The sequence below is a fragment of the Rhipicephalus microplus genome, chromosome 1 (assembly GCF_043290135.1).
Source record: "Rhipicephalus microplus isolate Deutch F79 chromosome 1, USDA_Rmic, whole genome shotgun sequence".
Taxonomy (NCBI): domain Eukaryota; kingdom Metazoa; phylum Arthropoda; class Arachnida; order Ixodida; family Ixodidae; genus Rhipicephalus; species Rhipicephalus microplus.
Genome location: NC_134700.1, coordinates 268,010,840 through 268,037,705, shown reverse-complemented (window position 1 = coordinate 268,037,705; position 26,866 = coordinate 268,010,840). Strand labels below are relative to the sequence as shown.

The window sequence follows — 26,866 nt, the reverse complement described above, 5'->3', positions numbered from 1 at the left end:
TGTGCTCTTGGATTTCGTATCTGACATTGCTACCAGCGTCACATTTCCAGTGAAGTTTGCTGCTGGAAGAATTCTCGGAACACTGCACACTCAGTGTACGGCTTCTACAGCTACAGTTAGTGTGAAAATGGACACTTTTGTCATTTTCATTTGAAATATTTTGCACAACACATACAGAACAGCAGTATCATTAGTCATTCAAATAAAGATGAAGTGTTGTATGTATATGCTGGAGCTTCTAATTCATGGGGTTTAATGTCCCAAAACCATGGTATGATTATGAGAGATGCTGAAGTGGAGAGTTCTGGAAATTTTGAACACCTGATGTTCTTCAATGTGCATCTAAAGCCAAGTAGACAGGCCTTGAGAATTTTTGTCGGTATTGAAAGTGCGGCTGCCAGGATTGGATCCTGTCCCCTGCAGGTCAACAGTCGAGCACCGTAACCATTATACCACCCTAGAGGGCCTGAAGCTTCTATATGTCAAAGATTTCATGATGAGAGCAGTCAAAGTTTTCTGTGATGCAACACATGTAGACTGATCTTCTACACACAGTTTACAAAAATAATTAAACCCACTGGGCAACCTGCCTCTTAGAAAAGCTAGCTTTACAGTTTTGAAGTGTCTTTATAAGCTACCCTCTGCCAGCATGTTTTGTTTGCGTTGATGGGCCACTCTACTGATGGCACACCAACTTAGTGTCCTCACAATTTCTGTTCTGTGTGGAATAATGTAGCATTTAATGCAGTTGCAGTAAACACTCTTGTGTGCACTTTGTGCATCTATATTGTACCTCTGCCAACCCGGCTTATGGAGAGACCGTTCGCTTCTTCTAAGCGACCGTTTCTTTCCGTGAGGCGAAATTCGCCTACCAGGTTTGGGATGCGCAGCCAGTGGAAAAACTCGGTGATTGTGATAATGTGTGGAGGTCCCATGCCTGGTGGTGCTAACGGTGATCAAGTTCCTGTTGCTGCAACTGCGGTGAACGCCACTGAACTGGGCTGGGGTGAGTGCCACTGTTGCAGAACAATATGTCCTACCTAACTACTTCAATAAACACATAAATGATTTGGCATTTAACAGAGGTGACAAGTCGTTGAATGGGGAATGTTGATGGATTCACTTTTGGGCTGAGTTGGCCCCGCCGTGGTGGTCTAGTAGCTAAGGTACTCGGCTGCTGACCCGCAGGTCGCGGGTTCGAATCCCGGCTGCGGCGGCTGCATTTCCGATGAAGGCGGAAATGTTGTAGGCCCGTGTGCTCAGATTTGGGTGCACGTTAAAGAACCCCGGGTGGTCGAAATTTTCCGGAGCCCTCCACTACGGCGTCTCTCATAATCATATGGTCGTTTTGGGACGTTAAACCCCACATATCAATCAATCAATCAACTTTTGGGCTGAGTTCTACCACCCCTCCTCTTTGAAAATTCTTTATTTTATTTCACTTATTACATAAAATGAAATATTGTGTGTGCGTAAATGCACACATGCAAACATATGCACAAACATAAAGGTTAGTTGGATGCACCTCCTCACCGCGAAAAAATTTTTGGCTAAGCCCCTGGCTGTACAGCCAACGTTTTGATAAGTTCACTTGTCAAAACATTGGCCCCAGCGACAGTGAATGTTTACTATTTCTCATCACTTCAGGCCTCCTACTTTCCCCTAAACGTCCTTCACATTTGGATTTAGCACTTAACAGACTTTTGTCTACACACTTATGCTAATTTATTTTAAAGTTTATAAGGTTCAACTGATGAAAAGGCTTTTTTTCTTCCCCCACTTTAATTTCGGTTTATGTCCAGTTGAGCACACATCCTCTACTCTTTGCTTTTAGTTGTGTGTGGTGATGTCGGTGGTGTTCCCTGCGTGACAGCATAAACCTCAAAAGCAATGCTATGTTCCTATGCTAGCTATCATACAGTTTCATGTGAAACTCTATGCTAGCTATGTACCAGCACAGATGTGTACCGCAAGTTCATAGACGACGCGACATAATCAATGACGTCACTTCAAGCATGCGCAAAAGCATGGCCTTTGAAATTTGTTGTTTTCACTGAAAAGAAAGCGTAAGTGTACTCAGATGCGTAATGTTTAACATTTTGATATAAAAACACATCTTTTATATATAACTTATGGTTTGTTTTGATGTTGTTTGAAATGATCGTGGTAGTAGCAGCAGGTAGCAGTCATCATCACGTACTTTAGCAGATGTAGAGAAGTAATCATGGCCGCTCCACCAGTGTCAGCCGAAGGTAAATGATCTTCATAGCGTGCATGCGCGCAAATTAGCGTATATCGCACAAAATGATCAGTATCTTAGCATTATACTTCACAAAAACTTGTGCCCCGGGACCTGTAGGAGTATCATACTGTAGCGTTGCTGACGATTTGTTAACGACGTGTTAGGCCTAATGCCTGCTGAAATTGGTTCTGCCTGTTTTGGATTTTGAGCGGAGGTTGTAAAACTTGGACATTCGTCGGCAAAACGGCTTGTTAGCATATTTGAAGAGCTGGCGAAAGTGTCGCTTGTGTATAAAACTCGGCAACCGCAGTACATTCGGTAAGCTCGAGCGTTGTCCGTCTGTTGTGGTGCAGTGTCGCTGACGCCGAACAGAACCTTGCCGTCGCGCTCGCAGCCCCGTATGCAGGAACCACGCAAGTTTTGTAGTTGTGCAGATTAGTGTCGCTCTTTCAAGTCATTTATGGTGGTTTGACGCGCTTTAATGGCAGTGCCGCTAAATGTTCGATGTTGCTGAGTCCCTACGTGATCATTTACTCATTGTTTCCCGTGTTAGTATAGTAAACATTCTTACGCGACGCCAAAATCCCTTCGAGCGTTGCACCTTTTTGCTGGTAGCTGCTTTGTCACGTCGTCCGATAAAACAAGCATGCAATTGTGCCGTAACGTATTGTGCTATGCAGTGACACTAACACGCCGTTGTCCTGTTCGTGTGCTTAATCGCATTTCCCCAACCATCGGCCGCCGCCGTTTTTTAAAGCTAGCACGAAACGTAGCTTTTGTCCTCTTTGTTGTTCGCGGGCACTTGAATAGGTAATGTGTGAGAGACTTGTGGTGCGTTTGACTGCGCTTTCCGAGACGCATTAGTATTTTGTCTCGCAAATTAAATTAAAATGAACGTATTTGTGTCTTAGGTAACCGCCCTCAGTGACTTCTGTCAGGTGGACGTAGCTTGTGCATACGAGCTGGATCCATCAGCTGTAGCTGCCAAAGCACTAGTGATCTACTGTAATTTCTGTGCCGTGCATAATTTGTTTGTGTGTGCGAAATACAGTGCTGTAGTTTTGTAGTACCTCGAGTTACTGTGAGCTGCATGGTAGTGCTCTGTTGCGCTAAAGTTTGCATGCACTTGTTTCTTTTTGTCGTCACAGACATTGAGGCGCAGATCCGCGAGATCCAGGCCCGCAAGGCTAATGTGGGCAAGCAGGGCAACTTCGACAATGGCGAAGGTGTGCCCCTCACAGCAAGTGCCAATGGTGCTTACATGGATGAAGACATCTATGGGCACACACAGAGCAAGTACGACGGCTATGTCACGTCCATTGCAGCAAACGATGATGCTGACGCGGATGTGAGTATACTTCTTTTTTAAGCATTACTTTAGGGACTTGCACGGTTTGATCCCTGCAAGTCCTTTGGTCTCTTTCGTATTTGTTGCAGTAGAGTTGTGTCTTCTATTAAATGAATAGACCAGTCTTGCGTTATGAGCACACCTCACTTTACCGTGGCCATGATTCTTTTAGACCGCCCGCATTTACTAATGAATGTGAAACTGAAAAGAGAAGGAAAGGTGAAAACCACGGTTCTAGGCCACAGTGCGTGCTGACAGTTTCTAACCTCCCCAATGTAGTTTTCAGTGCATTCAGTATAAGAAGGGAAAAGAAAGGGGGATCGGAGCCTGTAATAAAGTTCAGCGCTGTTGATATTTGGGCTTATTTGAAATGCTATTTTTTGTCATACTGATGATAAAAATAAGCACTGATGGAACTGGGACAAAAGAAAAAGACCCACAACACATGTTCTTTCGTTGTTGGCCTGTAATACTTGTGATTCTGCTTACACTTAACGGTTTTCATAAAAAGATTTTGTGGCCAGTTGATTCTTAAAGCAATAAAATGTAATAGTGAACTCACTCTATGTATGGTTAGAGAGGTGTCACCAAGTCCCTTCAACTTTAATGCTGTTGCAGCTGAAGTGTAGTAGTTGGCTTTGCAGGAGGTGCCATTTGGAAACTTGTTTGCCTGTATTTCAAAGAAATATGTTACTTGTTGATAAGATTGGTACCGTATTTACTCGATTCTACCGCGCCCTCGATTGTAACGCGCACCCGATTTCCACGAGGAAAAAAAAAAGGTAAGACATCGATTGCAACGCGCACCCATTTTTCTCGCTGGCCCGCACGATCACACCACTCGAAAAAACGACTCCTTTCGGGAGCGTCTTCCATTTAAATATGAGGTACGGGGGAAGCTTGTGCCCATCTGACGTTTAACAGAGCATTGCCGTCACTGTAGTTTTACCGTGGACCGATGTCAGCTCGCGAACTTGCTTCGCCCCCTTCTCGACTGTTGTGGTGCCAGGCATGTCGAAGTAAAGAGGCGTCTGATCGGCATTTCCGATTTGCCCAAGCAGGTAGCCGTTGTTGTGCCGCAAGTTTAGGACGAACCTCTGAAAACTGTGAAGCTTTTTATCGTACTCCTCCGCAAAACTTTTCACATATGCCCGTTCACCTTCGGAGGGAAAAGCCTTTTCTCTTCATAAAGTTAGTTAGCCAGCACCTGCTCGCTTTAAACTGGCTTAGCCCTTTTTCTAAGGCTAACTGCATAGCCCGCACTTGGAGCAGTCCTGGCGTCACGGGCCGCTGTGCCGCTCGCTGCTCAAGCACATACTCGCCGAGCAGCTCTTCAATTTGCGAAAACCGACCCTGCTGTGGTCCACTGAAGCCTTTGCGTGAAGCTTTGCTGTCGACAATCTTCTGCTTTTGTTTCCGCCAGTCCCGCACGCACGTTTCCCGAACTCCGAACGACCGCGATGCAGCCCGATTTCCGTCCGTTTCTGCACACGCAATGACTTCCCTTTTAAAAGCGGCATCGTGGTGCACTCGAGTTTTTGGAGTCAGCCTTTCCATGCCGTCGATGCTAATGCACTACAAGATGACGAACTCCGCAGCACACATACGAAGTGCCGCACATGGGAAACACATAGGCAGAAATGGCCAACGCACCATGCCGACGCACGTAGGGGGAGGCCATTTTGAAAATGCTGATGGCAATAGAATGACCGCATTCATTTTTTTTTTTTTTTTCGTACTCGATTCTAACGCACATGCGATTTATGAACCCGCTTAACCGTAAAAAGGTGCACGTTAGATTTGAGTAATTACGGTAATTGCACTTATGCGTGCAACCATCTCTTAACTGTACAAACACGCAGAGCAAGCAGACATTCTGGTTTGCAATTAATTGGCAATTTTTTTCTCTTGATCATTCATAGATGGCAGCACTTTACAGTTGTTTTTTTACACTTTCAGGACGATGACTACGAGTCTACAGGTCTTATGCAGACCAAGAAGATGCCCCTGCCATCTGCCTTTTTGGCAGAACTCACTGACAAGGTGAGCGTATAGCGTACTGCCTGCACAAGTCAACGGTCATTCATGTCTGGAATCGGCACTGTGCAGTGCTCCATTGTAAATGTGCCCAGTGGTGACTGTTTATTGCAGCAAATGAACGTGCATGCTCTGATTCTTTGTTTTTAAAACATTCCAATGACGTGATCTAATGAGTATTAGCATGTAGCGTTAAAAGTTCACTTCTATTTTCGATGCAAAGTGCCAAGCTTGCAGTTGTTGTCATCATTGCATACACTTTTAAAATGGAAAATTGAGTAGAGCTCAGAAGTTTAGAGATCGAAGCATATTGTCTGTATGGCCGTCCAAGGCCATACGGACATAATAAAGCTATACATTTAAGAGCTTTATTTGGCTACCAGCCTTGTGCCTCCCTCAGAGGCTAGTACTGGCATAGCATTTTTTCAAATGAGCTTTGTGGCAACCAGAAAGGTAAAACATGTTTTAGGTCAACATGCCATAAAATATGCTCCTAATTTAGAATTGGAAAGATTGTGCAACAGATTTTCTACCAACATTTTCCCGAATCCTGCATGATGCTGAATCTACAAATCTTTTCGCTGTCCAGGACTATGACCCGTTTGCGGATCGCCGGGTACCCCGCATTGCTGACCGAGAGGACCAGTATCGGGCCCAGCGACGAAAACTCATGATCTCACCAGAACGTGTGGATCCCTTTGCAGATGGTGTGTATTTGGTAGAACATGTTAAGTAGCTGCAGTGGTAGTGTTTGGTCTGTGTTTTGTTTTCCCACATATCTGTAGCTGGGCAAACAGTGGACCTGTTCTACGATAGAATGGTTGCTATCTAGCTGATGTGCAATGATCATTGCCATGTACTAGCATAGTAAAGTAAGCTTCAGAGTTGAAGATATGAGATAGTAGTGCTTATGGATGGCCATGCTTACACTGCGAGAGGAATGGGTCTGCGCTGCTGCTATGTTATGAGGTAGATCCTTATTCTTTGAATGGTTAGATCTAGGAAGAATGCGAGTTATTAAGCACTGCTTTTTTCAGTATTTGCATGGATCAGACTTAGCATACACGCAAGGTATAGTAGAATATTGGTGATGCGAATCTCAGGGGGAGCAAAAATATTCGTATCAGCTGAAATTTCGTATTGCCAAAGAACTAGTGAAATGCATTTTAAAACCATGGTGCTTGTACTGCAGGTTTATTTCCATTGAAATAACTTGTCTTTCTGGGTATAATGGGAATAGATGAATAAGAGATGGCTCCATGGGGCTGCCGCAAACACTCGCATTGGAAGCTTCGCATGAGGCGAACTGAAAAACTGAAGTGCCAAAGTTCGTGCCTTCATAGTCGTAAGGGAAGAACGACAGGAATGACAAAACGCTTTGTGTTTTTTGTGACTTCATTGCCAATAATCTACTGCTGCATTAACTGCGTACCTTCGGAGAGCGTAGTTGCCATTGATCAGGTTGACAGCAACTGTGGTTTTGTGTGCAGTGGTTGCAGCAAACCGTAGTCCTATTTTCGATCTGTGTGTTCTGGCCATGCGTGTACCCCCTCCAGAGCACGCTACTCAAGGCAATCGCTGAACAGTTTCGGTAATAGATTTATCATCGTCACTTGTCACTGTGCGGGAAGTGTACGGAGAATTTCAATTTTGACCCATTGGACAAGGTTTAAGTTGGAGAATAGTAATAATTCGTATCGCTGAGATTCTACCTTACTATGCATGGGTGAAGCTGTACTGTGTACCATATACCGTATTTACTCGCCACAGGGGATGTAAAAAATGCAGCGGACGGATGGCGAAACCTAAACTTCCGAAAGCAACCAAGCATGCATTGCAGCGCATGCGCAGAGAGAACATTGGGAACATTTCATGCAAAAGGCCCTCACAAGCATGCATTCTCATGGTAGAAGAGATGGGGAGATGGAGGCAAAATCTGGAGCAGTTCTAACATGTCGAACAGGTTTGAGTATTCGAGTATGGTATTTTAGGCACCAGTTCAGGAGAAGTTCTCAAGCGAAGGGGCTTTGCACTCGCAGCCTGTTTTATGTGTAACTGCGCTTGCTTGCTCAGCGAAAGGTGGGCTCCTCCAAAGCATCCAAAGTTTCTTCGTGTGCACGCCGGCAAGCTGACTCGAGCATTTCGGGGAGCGCAAAAAAATCCTAGAAAACATTTAATTTTTAGTAAAGCTGGCTAAGTATTAGTGGCTCAAATTGCATAAATTGGGTAACCCCTGTGTAAGGGGCCTACCATACTGATTGTTTCTTTTACAGCGAAAGCTGTACAGTATAGACCACCTATAACGTAAGACGCAGGAGTCGCAAATATCCGCACTATACGCAGTACTGCTCTATACACAAAACAACATTTTTCAAGGGCCGCAATGCGCAAGACATGTTGAGCATGCAGCCTCACCTGTCCAAGAACCGAAGCATGCAATGAGTGGTGCTCACAGCCTTTTTAAATTTCCAAAAGTTAAAAAATTTAACATCAAAAGACACGGGTTGCCAACAAAATGAACGTGCAAAAAGGGGGGGGGGGGGGGGTCCTACCAAAACAAAACGCCGACGTGGAAATTCGCTGTCTACTTCTCAAACTGCCTTGAATATGCGCATTACACAGAAACTATGTCGAACCAAATCCGCAAGTTCACGCGCTGAAAGACTCCAATTGTTTGATTTCACGGTCGGCGCCGGTGCAAAGGCTTATCCGTCACCGAGGCAACCATTCTCCTTTATTCAACAAGCCCACGGAGTGTGCCGGGCTCTTTAGGGGCGAAGCTTCTTATGGTGTTGGTTAGTCCCGCGTCCATCGTTGTAGCCACCCTTGTTTCTCCCAATGGCGAAGCAGAGCGGCGGGCGCGTTGAAGACCCTTGCGCTCAGCTTCTTTGGCTCGCGTCTCATCGGTGGTGGGGGAGTGCTCCAAGGCTACATTCGTCGTAGCCGCCTGTAGTACCCCAGGTGGTCGTAATTGCCGGGGCCCTTCTAAGGCGTCTCTCATAATCATATGGTGGTTTTGGGACATTAAACTCCACATGTCATATCAATCGTAGTCATAGTAGCCAGTGGGAAAATGGCAGTAGCCATTTTTATTAGCATTGCATGTCAATAAAAATGGTGTCATAGCATATCCATGGAGAGAATAGTGCTGAGTAGGGCGAAGAATCCATCCGAGCGTTCGCGCATCAGTCCTTCCATGTGTGCGTTCGTCCATGCATCCATCTGCCTGTGTGTTTGTTCGTGTGTCCGTCCGCTTCGTCCCACTCGTCATCATTTACCTCGTGGATATGCTGCGATTTTTTTTACTTTTCTTTTTCTTCTCTCTGCCTTTTGTTCGTTCACTCCGCGTCCCCTCCTCCTGTGTAACAACCTCGTTGTTCGCTCCCCAGCGGCGCATCTAGCGCGTCTCCTTTCAGACGCGCTCTCTCTATTACGTTTGTCACAAAGATTTCCCGGCAACCACCCATTTAACCGGTCTTTCATTTTGTGGGACTTTCCAATAAGCGGCATGTGTATACATGAGGTTCTATGGTAGGGTAAAGGGAGTCGAAAAAGATGGCATTGTAACCGTTTTTGCACTCTAAGCGGTTACATTATAAGTGGTCTACACTGTAGATGGCTAAGAGAAGTGAAAAACTGTCCTGCACCAGTGTCACGAGTGGTCTACATTGGCTGTGTTAAAAGTTACGTCGTTCGCAGTGTCGTATCCCAGCACGCGTGCCATTGGCTGCGTTGTGAGTGACATCGTCCATCCCGTTGAGGCTGTGGCGCCCAGCACTTGCACCTCGGTTTCTCTTGAAACTTTCTACAAGCCACAGACAACTCTAGAAGAGCGTCGATAGTGGAAATGTGAGAGTGCTCACATTCGTTGGGCCGATGGTGCATCCGGGCACAAAAAGAAGCCCGGACGGCTGAGTGCCTGCAGCAACTGCGTACGAATGGTCCGGCAGCTTTCCAAGCCGAGCTAAATTGCAAACAAAAATTCAAGCGCTGGTGGGGGTCGTCAAGTTAGCTCATGATGTCAAACGCAACAATAACACCGCAGAAAAAGTGGCACTGCGGACACAACAGCGTCTGCATGATGATTGTGGGAGCGCGTTAGCCGGGGCAAATGCCCGCTTTTGGCTGGAGTTTCTCCAGCGGCACATTGGCTTCGGCTTCAACATCTGTGACTGCCAGTGGTTCAAGAACAACCACTGCGATTAATGCATTGGAAAACACATTTGACCGCTCATTACACTCCTCCATGACCATGATCATGTGATGAACAATGTGTGGCATATGAAATAAACACTGTGGTAAGCCCAAGCCAAACGTGTGCATAACTTCTTAAGAAGCACAAACTTGTTACTAATAATTATGCAAGGCTTGAGTACCACGTCGGGTGGGACCCACTGCTGAACACCGGGGCTTCCCGTTTCAGCTTCGTTGATTAATCATTTGTATGGAGTGCTTATGCAGTTTTTTTTCTTTCTCTCTTCTTTTTACAAAAACTTAATTTCATATTTTAAGGTTGAAGCCTAAACATGACCAATAAGTATTAAATTTGTATCTCAATAAAAATCCTACAATGACGTTAGTAAGCATTTAGCCTCATTTACTGCGCCATTTGTTTTTGCTTACACATCATCGTAAACTGTAGCAGCTGTAATTAAGCTGTAACATTGCACAATGTTATAAGCAGAAGCCATTCTAGGACATCATCATTGCATTGTACCTAAGGTAGCATGCTGGAAAAGAAAAAAGGACGTTAAAGGAGGGGGGTACACAAAATTTTGTGGGTGAGTAGCCTGTGAGAACAATTGACGTGAACATGCGTATATAATCTGCAAAATATCAACATCAAATATGGCTTGAAATGTATCTGACATAAATGTGAAGTTTGCGTGCACTGTTGAGCGTTAGTCAAATCTTGTAATAGCGAACCTCAGACTAACAATTTTTTCAGATTAACGACTTTGTCGAAGATCCCCCTTTAAATGCCCATTGGTTCAATGTAAAAATATTTCAATACTACGCATTTTTGTATGCTGAATGTTTCAGAATTACTTATCGAATTTTATACCCTTTATGTCTCCACAAAACATCGAGATAACGAATAGAGATTTTAAATAGTTACTCGTGGCTGTAAAAATAATGCCCAGCTCCATACCTGCCACTATCATCATCAGTATCATAATGTCCACGTTTTTATCTGCTTACGCTATTCAAATGTGTTGTTCTGTCGCCATCGTCATCGCCTGGTTCTTGTTTTTCGCATGGGTCTTCGCCCTGTTGATCATTTTCGTCGGGTAGCTTTACCTGCGAGCATGTTGGCTGCCATTTGTTTAGCTCTTGGTTGGTGGTTGAACGTTCAAAATGTGCTCTGGGAGCAGCACAAAAGGAATGCTTCGAAAGGGAAAAATGGGACGCGAGTGACCTATGGGATGAAGTCGCCGATGATTACACCACACTTCTGTAATGCTCGAACACTACTATATGTAGAGTGATGATGAAGCACGCACATGAGTGTAGCTGACGACCAATATGATCTATACCGTTTGTCGTGATAATAAAACTGTGATGAGTGCACAGACGGTGTTTAAACAGCACGCGCGCACCAGCGTAAAGAATTGGTATTTAACGATGATGCTTTGCAGTGCATAAGTAGGATGCACACGCTCAAGAGTTTGTATTTCAGCAGTCAAGCTGCCCACATCAGGATAGATTGCATGCTTTGTGAAATAAACGTGCATTGGTTCTGTAATATTTTGTCTTTGTTTTTCCTCGCTGATTAGAGCATAATGCGGCCGCGAACGTATGCACAGAACAGGTAGGTGGCTCACGTGTTCGCGTTTACGATTTTTGCGCACATTTTAGTACTTTCACTACAACTTTTCGAAGTAATGAATGATTTTAACGGTCTCTTGAGATTTGTTGTATTGATATTTCATGGTATACGTCGCACTTCGCAGCATTTAAACCTCGAATTTGACTCTATGGTGGCCCTCTACTTTCCTCATGTTACCGGGCTGCAGTCAGATACAACAAATTATGATGACGTGTGGGGTCTTGAATTGGCAAGCAAGTGCCACGCTCTTGGAGTGAAAGGACACAGTAGACGCGGTCGGTACAAACCAAACAACAGCGTACATTTAACTAATTTAGAATGACGATATCGTCCGCCGAATCGACACATCAATAGTTATCAACACGCTAGGACATCCGTACACAATATTACCAAACACTCCATGACAAACACAATAACACTACAAACACACAATAGCACACCCAAGGTGGCGTCGCCAACGCTCGACTTACCACGAGGGCCCCTGACGCGCAGGCCGCAATAGCATTCGCCGAGGACCCACTCTAGACACAACCGTTCGTGGCAACCGCCACGCGCCGAAAAGACTCGCTCAACTCTCGCCCGCCACCAAGGCTTGCCTTTCACCAGGGGACACCGCTGGTGCTACACCATGATGATGATAGTGGTGATCAACGCGAACATGCCACCTACCGCCCAATGGTTGTAACCTGAAATGCTGATTTTGGGTGAGACACATGTGCCACGTGGCACAAACAACTTTACAGGGAGTGTCAGCACCCCCACAGACGTCAGTCACCATTACTTTGTCTCATATACGCCAGCAGACTTGCTTCTTCATGGTGTCGCCACAACGCATACATTCATTTTCATGTTTGCTGTTACCTGTTCGAAAGGACTTCTTGATGCAGGCAATGCAAAAGTGCGTCGTAGTTCCGTGTGCTCGCGTGGTCAAGCGTCGCACACACTAGGTCGTGATTGTTCCATGTGGCAGCTTGTCGTTTGTTTAGCTCTCTCAAATTAAAACAGTGCCTGGTCGGTAATGAGGAGTCTCAAATGTAAACTATGGGCCTGCCATGTTATGACTAACAGGCCCCCGATAGCCCCTTGCAGCAAAAAAAAAATGTGAGGCCAATATTTTTGTGCCGGTGCTCCTTTAATGCAAACAGAAGTAATTTTTACATGTGTTTTAGTGATGTTCGCACAACAGTTTACGCGCGAAGCATGGAACTACTTGCATGGACACATTCAGTGGTGTTGACGGTCTGTGAATAGTGGCGCATTAGAAGGCAGCATGCTATGAGCGGTGGGCCACCAGGGACACTAAATTGCAGCCAGTGATAGCTTCTACAACTGAATGTCTCTCTTCATACTGGTACAGTTACCAGGCACTCACAACTCGAATGAGTGCAGGGGTAAGTATTAGCAGCATAACCTGTTTAGCATATTCCTTATTGTGTAGTAGGCTTTACTTACCACACTGCTCATATTGAGGGCAGCAAAACGGGTGCATGTTTTGAGCACTTGTGTCCACTGTTTGCTCAACGAACCTGTGGCATTTTTATAAAAGAGATCTTTTTGATGTAAGTGATACTTTGCACTGTGCTACATATCACCTGCAATGTTTATTGCTCACACAAGGCTGGCACCAGCTTCTTTTGCCCCAAAATTCGATACACCATGTCATCCTGTCAATTCGCAGCTCTAAAAGAACTTTTTAGAAATACATTACCCAGAAATAGGTGAGTGAATCACATCGCAACGACTGTACAAGCATGAACACTTGTGTTTCATTATGCCAGCAGAGGTCATATGTGTTCTGTATATATATATATATATATATATATATATATATATATATATATTATGTACACACACACCACTCTCTGCTTAAAAAGTGATGAAATGTAGCAAGTGTGCTTATTGTAGCAAGTAGCTTGTATATTAGAAAACGACTCATCTGTACAGATTTGGTAAATCGATTCTCAGAGACACCACAATATGTGGGAAACTTTGGGAACTGGAAGCATCCTTGACTTGGACAAAATTTTCGTGGGCCAAGAAACTTTCTGAGAAATGAGTATGGATCTAATTGTAGCAGTGTGCTACAAGTTAGTGGATAGCATTATTATGTTTCAGTCATCACAATTATGTTGGCTATGTTCTGATTGTTTGGATTCTCTGCTGGAAATTGGGCAATTAGTTTTTTCTTGAAACAGCTTTTATCATACATATGCCACTCTACAGCTAGCAGAACAATGTGGCACGTTGTTGTACCACAAAGCCTTATTCATTCAGTCAGTAGGATCGTGAATCTTCGTGAAAAAGCAGGTTTTAACTGAACATATGAAAAAAGGTATTTGTGAACATACAAAAATATAGTACTATTTAGGGAACTTGGGACTGCTGAAAGAAATCAGAGGTGCTAGTTTGCCATGTCCAATAGTTTACAGTTACGGTAGTTATGTCTTCCAGTGATTACTGGTCCCAATGCAAGCTCAAGGAGATATCAGCTGTTTTGAGGCAACGCTGTGTAAGTAGCCACAGAAGCCTTGTGGTCAACTGAAAGGTGTGCTTGTGGATAAGACTTGCTTCACTGCAGTACAATGCTGACATGCAATCTGCTTGCTATGTGCTCTATGTAACATCACATCGTGATGTAACCATTTATGAATTCTTTCTGGGGAAAAAAAAAATAATAAAGGCTAGTCTGATAGAATGCGCTATGTGTTGTACACTCAAACCTCATTATAACAAAGTTGCAGCTTGCACAAAAATAAGTTTGTCTATAAATTCGTTACAAAGGTATATTCCCAACACTATATCGATTGCAAGACTTACTTCATTTACTTCATTTACATTGCGAATTCCATCAGACCACCCTTTGTTATTTTTTCTCCTTTTTTTCCCGGAAGGAATGGATGAGTGGTTGTATTATGATGTGCTGATATTGCACAGAGCATGACACATTGTCTGCATGTCACCACAAGGTTGCGGTCAAGTGTTCTCCACAGACATGCTTTTTAACTGTACAGCCGCGGCCACGTTTGTGTAGAGCATGCGAACAGCCGGTTTTCGCACTGCGGGGCGAAACCTTGGAGCACTATCAGGCTTTGACGCGGTCAGCTTGACAAATAGGCCGTGCATGCTCCTGATAGACAACTTCAGAGCCCGAAACTCCTCAAGGTTTCAGTCCGCAGAGCAAAAACTGGCTGCTTGAGCGCTATACACAGGCGTGGCGGCGGCTGTACAGTCCATGAAGCGTATTGTGGATTGTTTCTCTCTCTCTCTCTCTCACTTACTTAAGCTTGCAGTAACTAAGCTAGGCTGCTTTGCCTTTAAATCATCAGCATCACTACGTGGCATTTTCTTGTGGCTCCTAAGGGCCATCATTTCCGTATTTGTTTGTTTTTTTTTTTCTTCTAAAATCGGGATCAGGAATTGTCGCATATCATTGAGCTGGAGACTACTAAGTGCTGTCATATCCGTATTTGTTTTTTTTTTTTTTTTCTTCTTCTGAAATCGGGATCGGGAATTGTCGCATATCACTGAGCTGGAGCTGATTGGCCACCTCAAATTACCCACTAGAGTTTACATTACAGAAGAAGAAACCAGAAATTTTTTTAACAAAGTGTAATACCTAAATAACCAACTTGAAATTAAATTAGATTTTGCTTTATAGTACACTGTCCAACCAATTCTCTCTTGTGCTAAAAGATTGTGAGAAACCAAGTTGATCTTATTGGTGTGGACTTGTGTAAGGAGCAAGTTGTTGGCAGCCTTGAGTGTGCGTTTAGATGTGTGAAACACTGTTGGTGGGGCTGAGCTGCGTTGGGCTCAAAAGAACGCAAGGGTGACATGCTGCAGAGTGCGCGTCTGCATACGCTGCCTTCACTAATTCCTGTCGTTCAATTTTTTCCCTCCTCTTCAAGCAACGGCAGCGGCACACTGTTTCCTTCTTGGGCCAACCTTTGTTCTTTTTTTATTATTACTATTATTAAATGCAAAGTGGTTATCCTTTAGTGCCAACATTATACAGGCTTAGCTTTTATAGATCTTTAGTGCCACTGGAAAGTTCAGTAAGTAGCCTAGACGAAGCAGTTAACAAATCGAACATCTTTCAGAGCCAGCTATGTTCTCCTTTATACTTGGGCCTTGCATTGCACCTGGCACAAAAAACTGTGCCTATCTACAGTATTCAGTATTCTTTTATGCAAGGAGGCTCTAAATTGCTCTAATCTGTCCTTTGGAACACTTATCAGCCCAAGTTTAATAATCTGCAATGTTTCCTGTATTATCTTAATGAGAGATATCACGACTGGTGCAAGACACAATATTTCATGTTTTTGAGTTTTCATGGTTATGAGAGAATAGCTGCATATCACCTGACCTGTTCAAAGACTTTGCAGTGCCCAAGTCAACAAAATAAACTGTCATGTAAAAGGGTCGAGTCAGTGCAGAAGTACTACATGGTAGCTTCAAAGGGCAGCCACTAGTCATTCACAAGTAAGGGCAGTGCTCGAAAGCAGTTCAGCAGCTGGTCAGAGGGAGGGGGGCAGCCCATAAGCTGGTGCGTGTGTGTGTCTGTCCTGTGTACGCCGCCCTTGCAGAAGAAGTGCCGCCACCAGTAGGGGTACCTACCCCACAGGTAAAGTATGCGACCAGGGGTTCTTCTCTTTCTCTTGGCTGCCCCCCAGTTCGCGCATATGTGTGGGGTGGTGTGTCTGTGTGTTGTTGGGGGGCGCGATGTGGGGAGGCACTAATGAGCAGGAGGTATTTTTAGGCTCTCCTTGATTGCCCCAGCGACGCTTGTTTAGAGGATGACCTGGCCAGAGCTGGCAGCCAGGGCTGACACGTACGTATGCCCTGCCCTCAGAGCCAGCCCAGTGCCCTCCCACTAGAGGGGAACCCCTCCTGGGAAGTTGCCACCGCATTCGGTGCTTGCACTGTTGTCGTTGGTAGTTGATCTGGTGTAGTCAACAAAGTGCTGCAATTAGCTACTCATTGCACCACTGCAACATAGTATCACGAGCATGTTGCATTTGTTATTTGCCCTTGCATTTGTTATTTGCCTTACTACAGGGTATGGTAAATTGGACAGATATCAGTAAGAGACAAGTGGTCAGTGCAGTAGTTTTGCTTCCGTTTGGATGCCAACATGGGAATTCATTTTATATATGCCAAGATTAAGAAATTGCATTGTCCAGAGCTGGGCTAGGTCCATTCTGGCCTTCTTTCTATACATGTGCACTTTTCACCACATTCATTCATGCTTCAGTGAATATAACTTAAAACAATAAAGTTATGTAGAACTTGGGATGACGATGGTTTCAAAAACTTATTGGTTTGGAGAAAGTATGTCAGCTTAGTTATGAAATGCTACTCCTGAAATGTTCTTGATCCATATCAAGCTGGTACTGTAAAATGTCCACCGCATGCATAGTTGCACTGTCATTGCAGTATATGTTTGCTGTGTACACTGTCAATGAAAGAGGAGTGTTCACGAGACGGTTACATAAGATCTGTGTATGACTTAGACCCCGAGTGTAATTGTCAAACTATCATGTCTTTAGCTGCTGCGTTGTCTGCACTTAGCCATTAAATTTACAAGTACTCCAGAACTGAATTGCTTATGCCTTGGTCTATGCCTAGACTTAAGTTTCTAATAATAGCTGGTTGCTCAGCAGTTCTGCTTTGCAATCTGGTGCTGCACTCGGGTGATTAAGTAGACATTTTAGACGCAGCGTTGCAAGTAGTATGCTTTCAAGCATGTTCTGTTGAAGTTGTCAGGTTTTTTTGTATTTCAGTGGTTATCCTATTTGCCTAAAAAAGTAAACGTTCAACTTGCTTTACTGAAAGCTCCTCATTTGAATGTGGTTTGAAATTAACTACCGGTGAAACTTACCTGTAATTGGCATTTTGTAGTCCGATGGCTTTGGAAAATGGCCGTAAACAAAATCAATGTTGTCTTTTTCATGTACTGTTGTACAGTATTTTAAGCTTGGTGCATGATAGTTAAGAGACGTAATAAGTAGCAGTACAGGGTTTTCATTCACAGAAAAAATCTGCATTCTTGAAATAAACTGTAGTCCAAATTTCATTTTGGATACCCAAACTCTATCATTTAAGAGTGTATTGGCTGCTCCGATTTCATCGTCTAAGCGAAATTAGTAAGGAAGAGTCTTAAGATAAATCTTGTCGACAGGATGGATGAGCCATGGGCAGATTTTCAGGGCCCTTGCAAGATTTGTTACTGTGTTGTAGTGGGCAGTGTTTTATTTAAGTGCAGTTGTTCGCACTGTGGCATCTTTCAGGGGGGGTTGGGCATCTGGGGTGGTGTCTCGTGGGCTGGCTTTCTTTTTCTTTTCATTGCCAACATTTAACCTTGTAACATTCGTTATTACAAGTTGTAATCATTCATGTTCTTAACGTCTGTGTGATTGTGACTGTTATTTGGGGTAAAGGGGGGAAGATGTTGATAGAGGTCTGGGGCAGGGCTGAGCATGTGCAGGGTAGACTAATTATTTCTCTTGGAGCTGACGGCACAGCCTGCCTTGCTTTGCTTTTACCACTGATGCAGGCGGCAAGACGCCAGACATGAAGTCAAGAACTTACACTGTGATCATGCAGGAACAGGCACTCACAAAGGATCAGGTGAGCCATTCTCTCATTTTATTATAGCTACAGTGCAACTTCTATTATATATATCCCCCGGCATGGCGACGACGCGCACCTTACGACGAACCGATTAGGTCCCTGCAAGATCCCCATAGAAATAATGTAATAGAAGCCTTGGTTATACGACGCAGTTTTACGTCGACCCCGCATCTTACGACAACTTTCAGGTTCCGTCCAAAAGAAGGCAATGCGTCAACTCGAATCAAATGTGGAGTGAACTTGCGTTTCTTTAGGTTGACGATTGTAAAAATAGAGAGTGAAAAAGGATGTCTTCTAAGTTGGAAAATTTATTCTCCTGGAAGTTCATGCACTTCTACATATGCCTTGATCACGTGCGTTCGTATCCGGAGCTGTTACCTAGTCAAGATCTATCCACCCAGAGCTTCAGCTGGCCAAAAAGCTGATATTTCACGTTTTCCCGCACGTGGAAACTTTTAGTGATCGACATGCAGCTTATCTCCTGCTTGTGTCGCACTCGCAGTCACAGGCTTGCGCACACCTAAGGGCGCGGCGCAACTGTTTTCACCATGCAAAATTACTTTCTCTTAACATGAACGTTCGTAATAACAGCAGGACACCATTAATTGCACTTCACAAGGCAACAAATTACAATATGCACTGCTTAGTCGCATACTACGGCATTCTACGCAAGCTCATGGTTCGTTGCCATTATGCAATAACGATGTCACTGTGTCTGACTCTTCTGGCAGGAGGCTGTTGGCAATGCGGTTTTGGTTTCGTTTTCACGCACAGGCAATTTTCGGACTTTATTTATCGGTAGAAACCTGTGCGTTGGATTCAATTTTTTTGTTTTTTTGTTAAGGTTGAGACTAAAGATTTGCTTGCACTTTCTTCAACTAAGTAATGCAGCCATATGTAAGTATAATTTAATCTACCTTCCTTGCAGAGGCACAAGTTCGGGCCGTGGGCTTATTGAGGCGTTCTGTACCCTTTTTTCGAGCAAGGCTGCGTTTCACTGCCTATAATCTTCTTTTTTTGATTATACAACGCACAGATCATACGACAGTTTTGCATGGTCCCCTGAAAGCCGTATCAGCGGGTTGCCACTGTGTTTTCTCTTCTTCTTTTAAACTTCATTCATGGAACACATGCACACATCGCACCGTCGAGCAAACTCATGGACATGTATGAAAAGCCTTTACATAATGGCGAGCTTGCCCGCAGAATCTAAGAAATAACTGGCAACATGCCATAAGTCGGTACAATGCCAATATAACTCCCATGAAAGCGCACATAATGTACCGCAAGTGCAGCGCTGCCAACATTGGACACGTTATGGGAGCTTGAGAAAATGAGTTGTGGTATTGTCCTTGTGGACCTCCCCTAGAGCTTACTGTCGACGACTGCACCAAGCACAAAAAAAAAACGCAAGTACTCATCCTGTTGCGCCCACGTGACCTTGTTTCCGCGAGGTGGCGGCATTGTGCAAGCACAGCACCATCTCTCACTCGGCTGCAAAACTAACTTTACTACATGTCATATCAGCTATGAGGTGAAAACGACTTTACAGGGTGTGATCGACTTCTACTTTCCTTTTGTTGGCAAATGTTCACATTGCTTTGTGGCTGTGGCGAGTTGGAGATTTTTTTAATAGTAACAGTTTGAAGAAAATGTGTTCTTACTGCATAGATGTCACCAATTGCTGCACTTACTAGAAACACCTCCACTTTTTTTTTTTTCTTGTGTAGGCTGAGCTACGTCGCAAACTGGCCGACAAAGCCAAGTCAGGAGAACTGCAGTCTGTGCCGTCCAATGGTGAAGTCAAACAGGCTGCACCTGGTGAGTAACATATTGGCACAATGGTAACGTCAGTGTGTTCCTCTAGAGTGTGACTAATTTGCCTGTTTTTTCCCTAGCTGTGAAACGCAGGCGTTGGGACCAGGCTGGTGATGAGACACCTCAGACGCCTGCCAAGAAGAAGTCTAGCTGGGATGCCGCCGAGGTAGGAGGGCACCCAATAATTTCAGTCATTTTGCTGTTATTTCGGCCTTACTTATGGAGGATACACTGGCTGGCTACGATGGTGCAACCGAAGTTTTCACACCACCATTTTGTGAGCTGTCTTAATGTAACAGCTCCGTAAATCTCACCACTATTGACATAAGACAGCTCTGACAGCTGAATAGGCTGCTGTTTGGTAGAGCAATAGCTACTTCTGGTGTCAGGATTGGAGCTCTGTGCATGCATAGAGAGGCTTCATTCAGAAGAAAAAAAAAAAAAATTTTTTTTTTGTATATTTCTCTAAGCTCTCTGAGGTGCATTGACTTGGTATGATTAACACTGTGCACACTCAACTCCATGGTGTGTGCTTATTGCAAAGAGCTAGCATTGCTGCAATCCTGTCTGAGCTGTGCTTTTGTTCTGCTGTCAGTCTTCACAGACGCCATCACATGCCCGCTGGGACGAGACACCAGGCCGAGCAAAAGGTTCCGAGACGCCGGGAGCGACACCGGGTTACTCAAGCACACGCATGTGGGACCCTACTCCAGCCCATGCAACACCGGGCCATGCCACACCCGGGCATGAAACACCAGGAGGCACGCAGAAAGGAGCCGCACCTGGGACACCCAGCGCACGTAGAAATCGCTGGGATGAAACACCCAAGACAGAAAGAGGTAACCAAGGTTCTCACTATGATGCTACTCTAAAGCACGAGCCGGGATGATTATTTGCTGGGCGAGTTGGTGATGGTCCACTGCGGTGGTGTAGTGATTAGGGTGCTAGTCTGCGAACCTGATGGTCGTGGGTTCGATCCCGGCCGCAGTGGTCGCATTTCGATGGAGGCGAAATGGTAGAGGCCTGTGTGCTTTGCAATGTCGGTGCATGTTAAAGAACACCAGATAAGTAGACTCGCCATAATTCAAACTCTGATAATTCATACTTCCGGTTAATTTAAACGAAATTCAAATTTTTGGTTGGCCCTCTATTATTTCAATGTATGTTAAAGCATCTTAGTTCAGACACCATCATTTGGCTAACTCATACTTTTTGCAGTTCCATAGCAGATATCTGCTGGTTTCCTACTACTATTTAAAAATTTTGTGCCTATATACACTCAAACCTTGTTGTAACGAAGTTGAAAAGGAGCTACAATTATTTCGTCATATCCATTATTTTGTTATATCGATTACAACAGTTTGTGGCAATGTATGCTCAGATGGGTGCGCACCTATAAGCTTGCAAAGAAGGAAACCGCCTCGCGGCCCGATGTACAACTACGCGACCACGCGTGCGATAGAAAATAAACACAGTCGAACCTCATTAATTCGAACACGCTTAATTCAAACTTTCGGTTAATTCGAACTCACGCTGAGGTCCCGTCAAACCTACGTGTATTCCAATGAGCGAAAACGCCCTGTAATTCGAACGCGCAAGCTCTTGCGACAGTTAATTCGAACATACCGCGCTACGAAAATGCTCTCAGCACCATGCCCAATCCTGCAGCGGCACCTCTCAACGCTGCGCGCGAAGAACGAAAAGAAGAAAAGGAAAGAAAAGAGTATGGTGGATTGTTTGCTCTTTCTCACATGCCGATCTGCGACGCGCCTGTGCCACGCTTCTCCCTTTTTCGTCTCTGCACATAGAGACCCTTCTCCTTTCAAGGCCGCGTGCGGAGAGAGAGGAAAAAAAAAAAAGAAAGCTGCCGCGGAAAGTCCTCCTTTCTCGGTGCAAAGGGTAGCATCGATTGGGTGATTCTGCAAAGGAGGGAAGAAGGCACCTAATTTCTGTTTGCCTCTTGGGCAACGCGGCGCAACACAGTCGTTGCCGTCGTCTTTAAGGCGCGGAGAAGGAAATAGCTTTGCACCGCTTCGTGGTCATGTGACCCGCTGGCTGTGTGAGGACGGGCTCTCTCGGTATGCGTGGCATGGCTGTAAGGTCAGCACGGTAGTTTTGAAAAAACCGCGCTAAACGAGTGTCAAAACTTCGCAGGAAACGATATACTTTACACACTACGGTCTTTTTTTTGTAGACTATTTGATAGACTAATTTAGTTCATTATATAGTGGACTCCCAATAAACGAAACTCGCTTAACGAAAAGGTCTCATTAATAGAACTAAACGGGCTCATATGGCTGGTTTTCTATGTGCTGCGCAGTCATAAAATTCATCGGTTAAGGGGAGATGCTCCTCAAAAAAAATCTTCTACAAGTATTTGTGACAGCTCAATGAAGCTTTTACTGTTTATAGAGTTTGAGCTCCTCTTTTAAAATATGTATTCATTTTTGTTTTATAGCTCACTTAATTAATTTTTGTAGACAATGCATTTGTCAAAACAATGCATTTTTGGGCAAGCTTAGGCAATAATAGTAAGCACAAGAAAGCTCTAAAAAAATAGCAAATGTCCCTGTTAATGAATTGAGGAATTCAATAAAGCAAAGAAACATTGTATAACATGTGCCTAGAAAAAAATTCTAATGCCAAGTTTGTTTTACCATGCTCAAATAACAAGCTTTTGAAAATATCTAGCTGATCATGTTTTGGAGACCTCTGAAAGTTGCTTATTTGAATTCAGGACATGTTAAACATTAAGCATGCCAAGTTTCGTTGCAATCCAACTTCATAAAGCGTACAAATGTTAGTGCACAAACTATAAAATGTCGAAAAACAAGGAACTGAAAAAGAGGTTTAAAAGTTGAAAAACATGTTTACCGTATTTACTCGATTCTACCGCGCCCTCGATTGTAACGCCCACCCGATTTCCACCGCGAAAAAAAAACAACGTAAGACATCGATTGCAACGCGCACCCATTTTTCTCGCTGGCCCGCACGATCACACCACTCGAAAAAACGACTCCTTTCGGGAACGTCTTCCATTTAAATATGAGGTACGGGCGAAGCTTGTGCCCATCTGACGTGTAACAGAGCATTGCCGTCACTGTAGTTTTACCGTGGACCGATGTCAGTACGCGAACTTGCTTCGCCCCCTTCTTCTCGACGGTTGTGGTGCCAGGCATGTCGAAGTAAAGAGGCGTATGATTGGCATTCCCGATTTGCCCAAGCAGGTAGCCGTTGTTGCGCCGCAAGTTTAGGACGAACCTCTGAAAACTGTGAAGCTTTTTATCGTACTCTTCCGCAAAACTTTTCGCATATGCATGTTCCCCTTCGGAGGGAAAGGCCTTTCCTCTTCATAAAGTTAGTTAGCCAGCACCTGCTCGCTTTAAACTGGCTCCGCATTAGACCTTTTTCTAAGACTAATTGCATAGCCCGCACTTGGAGCAGTTCTGTCGTCACAGGCCGCTGTGCCGCTCACTGCTCAAGCACATACTCGCCGAGCAGCTCATTAATTTGCGGAAACCGACCCTGCTGTGGTCCACTGAAGCCTTTGCGTGAAGCTTTGCTGTCGACAATCTTCTGCTTTTGTTTCCGCCGGTCCCGCACGCACGCTTCAGGAACTCCGAACGACCGCGATGCCCCTCGATTTCCGTCCGTTTCTGCCTACGCGATGACTTTTCTTTTAAAAGCGGCATCGTGGTGCACTCGAGTTTTTGGAGTCGGCCCTTCCACGCCGTCGATGGTAATGCACTACTAGATGACGAACTCCTCAGCACGTACGAAGTGCCGCACATGGGAAACACATAGGCAGAAATGGCCGACGCGCCATGCCGACGCACATGGAGGAAGGAAAGGTGCCGACGCACGTAGGGGGCGGCCATTTTGGATTTGCCGATAGCAACAGATTGACCGTAATTTTTTTGTTCGTACTCGATTCTAACGCGCATGCGATTTATGAACTCGCTTTACCGGAAAAAAGGTGCGCATTAGATTCGAGTAATTACGGTAGTTTGACAGCACCTCCAAGTCTAAACACAGCCCTGTGGCAAGGTGAATGGCCGAACCTACACCATTATGGCTCTTGTGGCCTCTTTTTTGCCATGTTCCATCGAACATAACGTCTACATCTGATGATCCGCCGTCGTCGGCAGTCAGCTGTCTTGCTCGTGCGAGGTTTTCAGTGGCGGCTATCATGGTGGCTGCGTGCACTTTTTTGGCAATGGCCGTGAATGTCTTATGATGCACTGGTTTTGCAACGCCAAGGGTCACGCAAAACTGCGCAAGCTGATCGTGTCCGACGCTGATCGCACACGCTGCGACCACTGATTTAACATTCACGGCGAAGCTGTCCCGTGTGCTGACGCTGGCGGATGTATCCTCCCTTTCACTGAATGACGCAGACACGCAGCTTGAGGTGTACATTGATGAAACGACAGTTGTAGCTCATGCATCATTTCGGCAATAAAATTCTAAAAACAATGCCAGTCCTTTTCGTTAATCTACAGATTCTCGGACAGACAACTCGCACTGTCCGCAGTTGGGGCATATTACGCCGCTGACGAGGTTCTGCATCAAGTCCATCTCGCAAATAAATGCGCTGCCGCTCTCACCTTGACGCTCGCTTTCGTCGTTGAACATCTTCATTTTTCTCTCTAAAGCACTGACGAAGTCATTGTCGCTATGGATAAAGGTTGGAGAATACAAATCGGCTGCTTCGTCGTTGCCGGGGCTAGGCCTAGCAGCAGACGAACCTCCCATCGCCGGAGCCCTCCGCCTGCGTTTGGTGTGCCTTCCTTTGAACTGGTACCTCGTCATAAACTTACGTGAACTAAAGTCGCGTTTTTTGCCGGCATCCATCGGCACCGTGGCAGAGAAAAATTGACTCGGGTGGTTGTTTCTGCTGTCTCGTCTTGGCAAAAGCAGAACAAAGAAAGAGCACGAGCACTCTTTCTTCGTTCTCCTGCTCGGATGTGTGTCTCCTGTTCGTTCTCCTGTTCGGATGCATGTCGGAATGCTCACAATCAATGGGAGCCACGTAACTTGAAAGGCCCACTCGCCACGCTGGAATGCAGTGGGGAAATGATTTTTTTTTTTTGTATTTTTAGCGAGAATGCCACGCTGCCCAAGTGGGCTTTTGGAAGGGAAGGTTTAGGCCTACATGTCCGCGAAATTTCAAGAGCCGGCGATGCCACAGAGCGAAGTGCCGCGTGCGCGAAAATTGGGTAATTTAGCACTTTCGCAAGCTACCGCGAGTGCTTTAATTGTATTTATCTGTAACTTCTAGTTGATTCTCATCTTTTATTTTTCAATATATTAAGGAGAAGGATTGGAGGAATACAAAAGACAACAAAACACAAAATTGACTTTTTCGAAAAAAAATTGCCGTTTTTCGACCCGCATCTTCCCTTAATCGAAACAGTGCTTATTGGTCACCTATGGTTAAATGGCACAAACTCTAAACACAGCATAGACTCGCTCATGCCAAAGGTAGTCTCACAACCTTGGCAACACCTTGAGATCGAGACAAGCCAATCTAGTAGTCATTCTCGCTTGTGGCTGTGGGAGCAGAGTCGGCGAGTAAGTTGTGCGTTAGGCCTATTTGTGCGGCTAAGTGCGGTGGATCACGGTGTTATTTTAGCCTGATGGAAAGGAAGTGGCCGCACCATGCGCTCTCGCTTGAAAAAAAGCTGCAAATTCTTCAGGAGCTCGATCGAAGCGCCGTGCCCAAGATGGAGGTGGTGAAAAAATGCATTCGAAATCGACGCTGTCGCGTATCTGGAAAGACAAAGAAATGATTGAAGGCACTGTTAAGAACGGGACCTTTACATCTAAATTGATGCGGATGGCGCCTTATGAACAACTAGAAAAAGTTTTTTTTATGCGGTTCAAGCGTGCACGGAGTTCCAATTTGCCCATAAGTGGATCAATTCTCGAGCAGAAAGCTCAAGAGATCGCCATGCTAATGGGTGTTAGAACTTTGTCCTTAGCGACGGATGGCCCAGCCGCTTCAAAACACGCCATGGCCTAGTCTTCAAAGCAATCTCGGGTGAGAATGGTGCAGTCAACAGGGACATTTGCACCGACTGGCAACAGGGGTGGCTTAAGGAAATTTTGATGAACTTTGAGCCACGAGACGTCCTAACCATCGACGAGATGGGTCTTTTTTATAAAGCGCTTCTATCAAAGACTCACCATCTAAGCCAAAGCCTGTAGGAAACTGAAGTAAAGAGCGCATCACTGTGCCGGTGGGTGCAAACATGGAAGGAGATGAGCAATTAAGTTGTTGGTAATAGGAAAATCAAGGCACCCATGTTGTTTCAAAGGCATTCGACACCTTCCCGTTGCGTACCATGAGAACGGAAGAGCGTGGATGACCACGGCCATTTTCGAAAACTCGCTTCGGGAGACGCAAGATTTACGAGGCAAGGCAGCAAGGTTGTCTTTATTGTGGATAATTGCCCAGCCCACGGTCAGGTTCAAGGACTTCAAGCCATCACTCTGGAGTTCTTTCCAGCCAATGCAACGTCAGTGATGCAGCTGATGGATCAAGGGGTTATTCAGAACAATAAAGTTCATTACCGCAGACAATTGCTCCATCAAATTCTGCTTAGAGCAGGCAGCGGGAAATTCTACAGCATAGATTTATTGGCTGCCGTCCACATTTTGGCTTGTGTCTGGGAGCAAGTGAAGGCAACAACAATACACAGATGCTTTCACCATGCTGGCTTTCAAGCGCAAGAAAGCAGTACCTGATGATGAAGAAAGCCCTGCTGATGCCGACATTGAGACAGTATTCAGTCAGGTCGTGCCCTCTGCCCCTTTCAAACTGCAGGACTACGAATCAATTGATAAAAATGTTCATACCTGGCGTCAAAAGACTGTCGAGGAAATGATTGCCGAAGTGCAAGATGAGGATCAACCTTTCAGCGATGAATGTGATGATACTGCTAGTGTAGTGGTG

The 26,866-nt window shown here is 44.9% G+C and overlaps 1 protein-coding gene across 1 annotated transcript in view; it reads left to right on the top strand.

The window, feature by feature from the left end:
• Positions 1–2,126: 2,126 nt before the first annotated feature.
• The window catches only part of Sf3b1 (splicing factor 3b subunit 1), a 48,476-nt gene continuing 23,736 nt past the window's right edge, over positions 2,127–26,866 (top strand). Inside the window, exons 1-8 of the mRNA XM_037435509.2 lie at positions 2,127–2,252; positions 3,391–3,590; positions 5,550–5,633; positions 6,217–6,334; positions 18,014–18,087; positions 19,821–19,911; positions 19,989–20,074; positions 20,504–20,747. Of these exons, the coding sequence (XP_037291406.1) occupies positions 2,225–2,252; positions 3,391–3,590; positions 5,550–5,633; positions 6,217–6,334; positions 18,014–18,087; positions 19,821–19,911; positions 19,989–20,074; positions 20,504–20,747 (925 nt within the window). The 5' untranslated portion in view covers positions 2,127–2,224. The remainder of the gene's footprint in view (positions 2,253–3,390; positions 3,591–5,549; positions 5,634–6,216; positions 6,335–18,013; positions 18,088–19,820; positions 19,912–19,988; positions 20,075–20,503; positions 20,748–26,866) is intronic.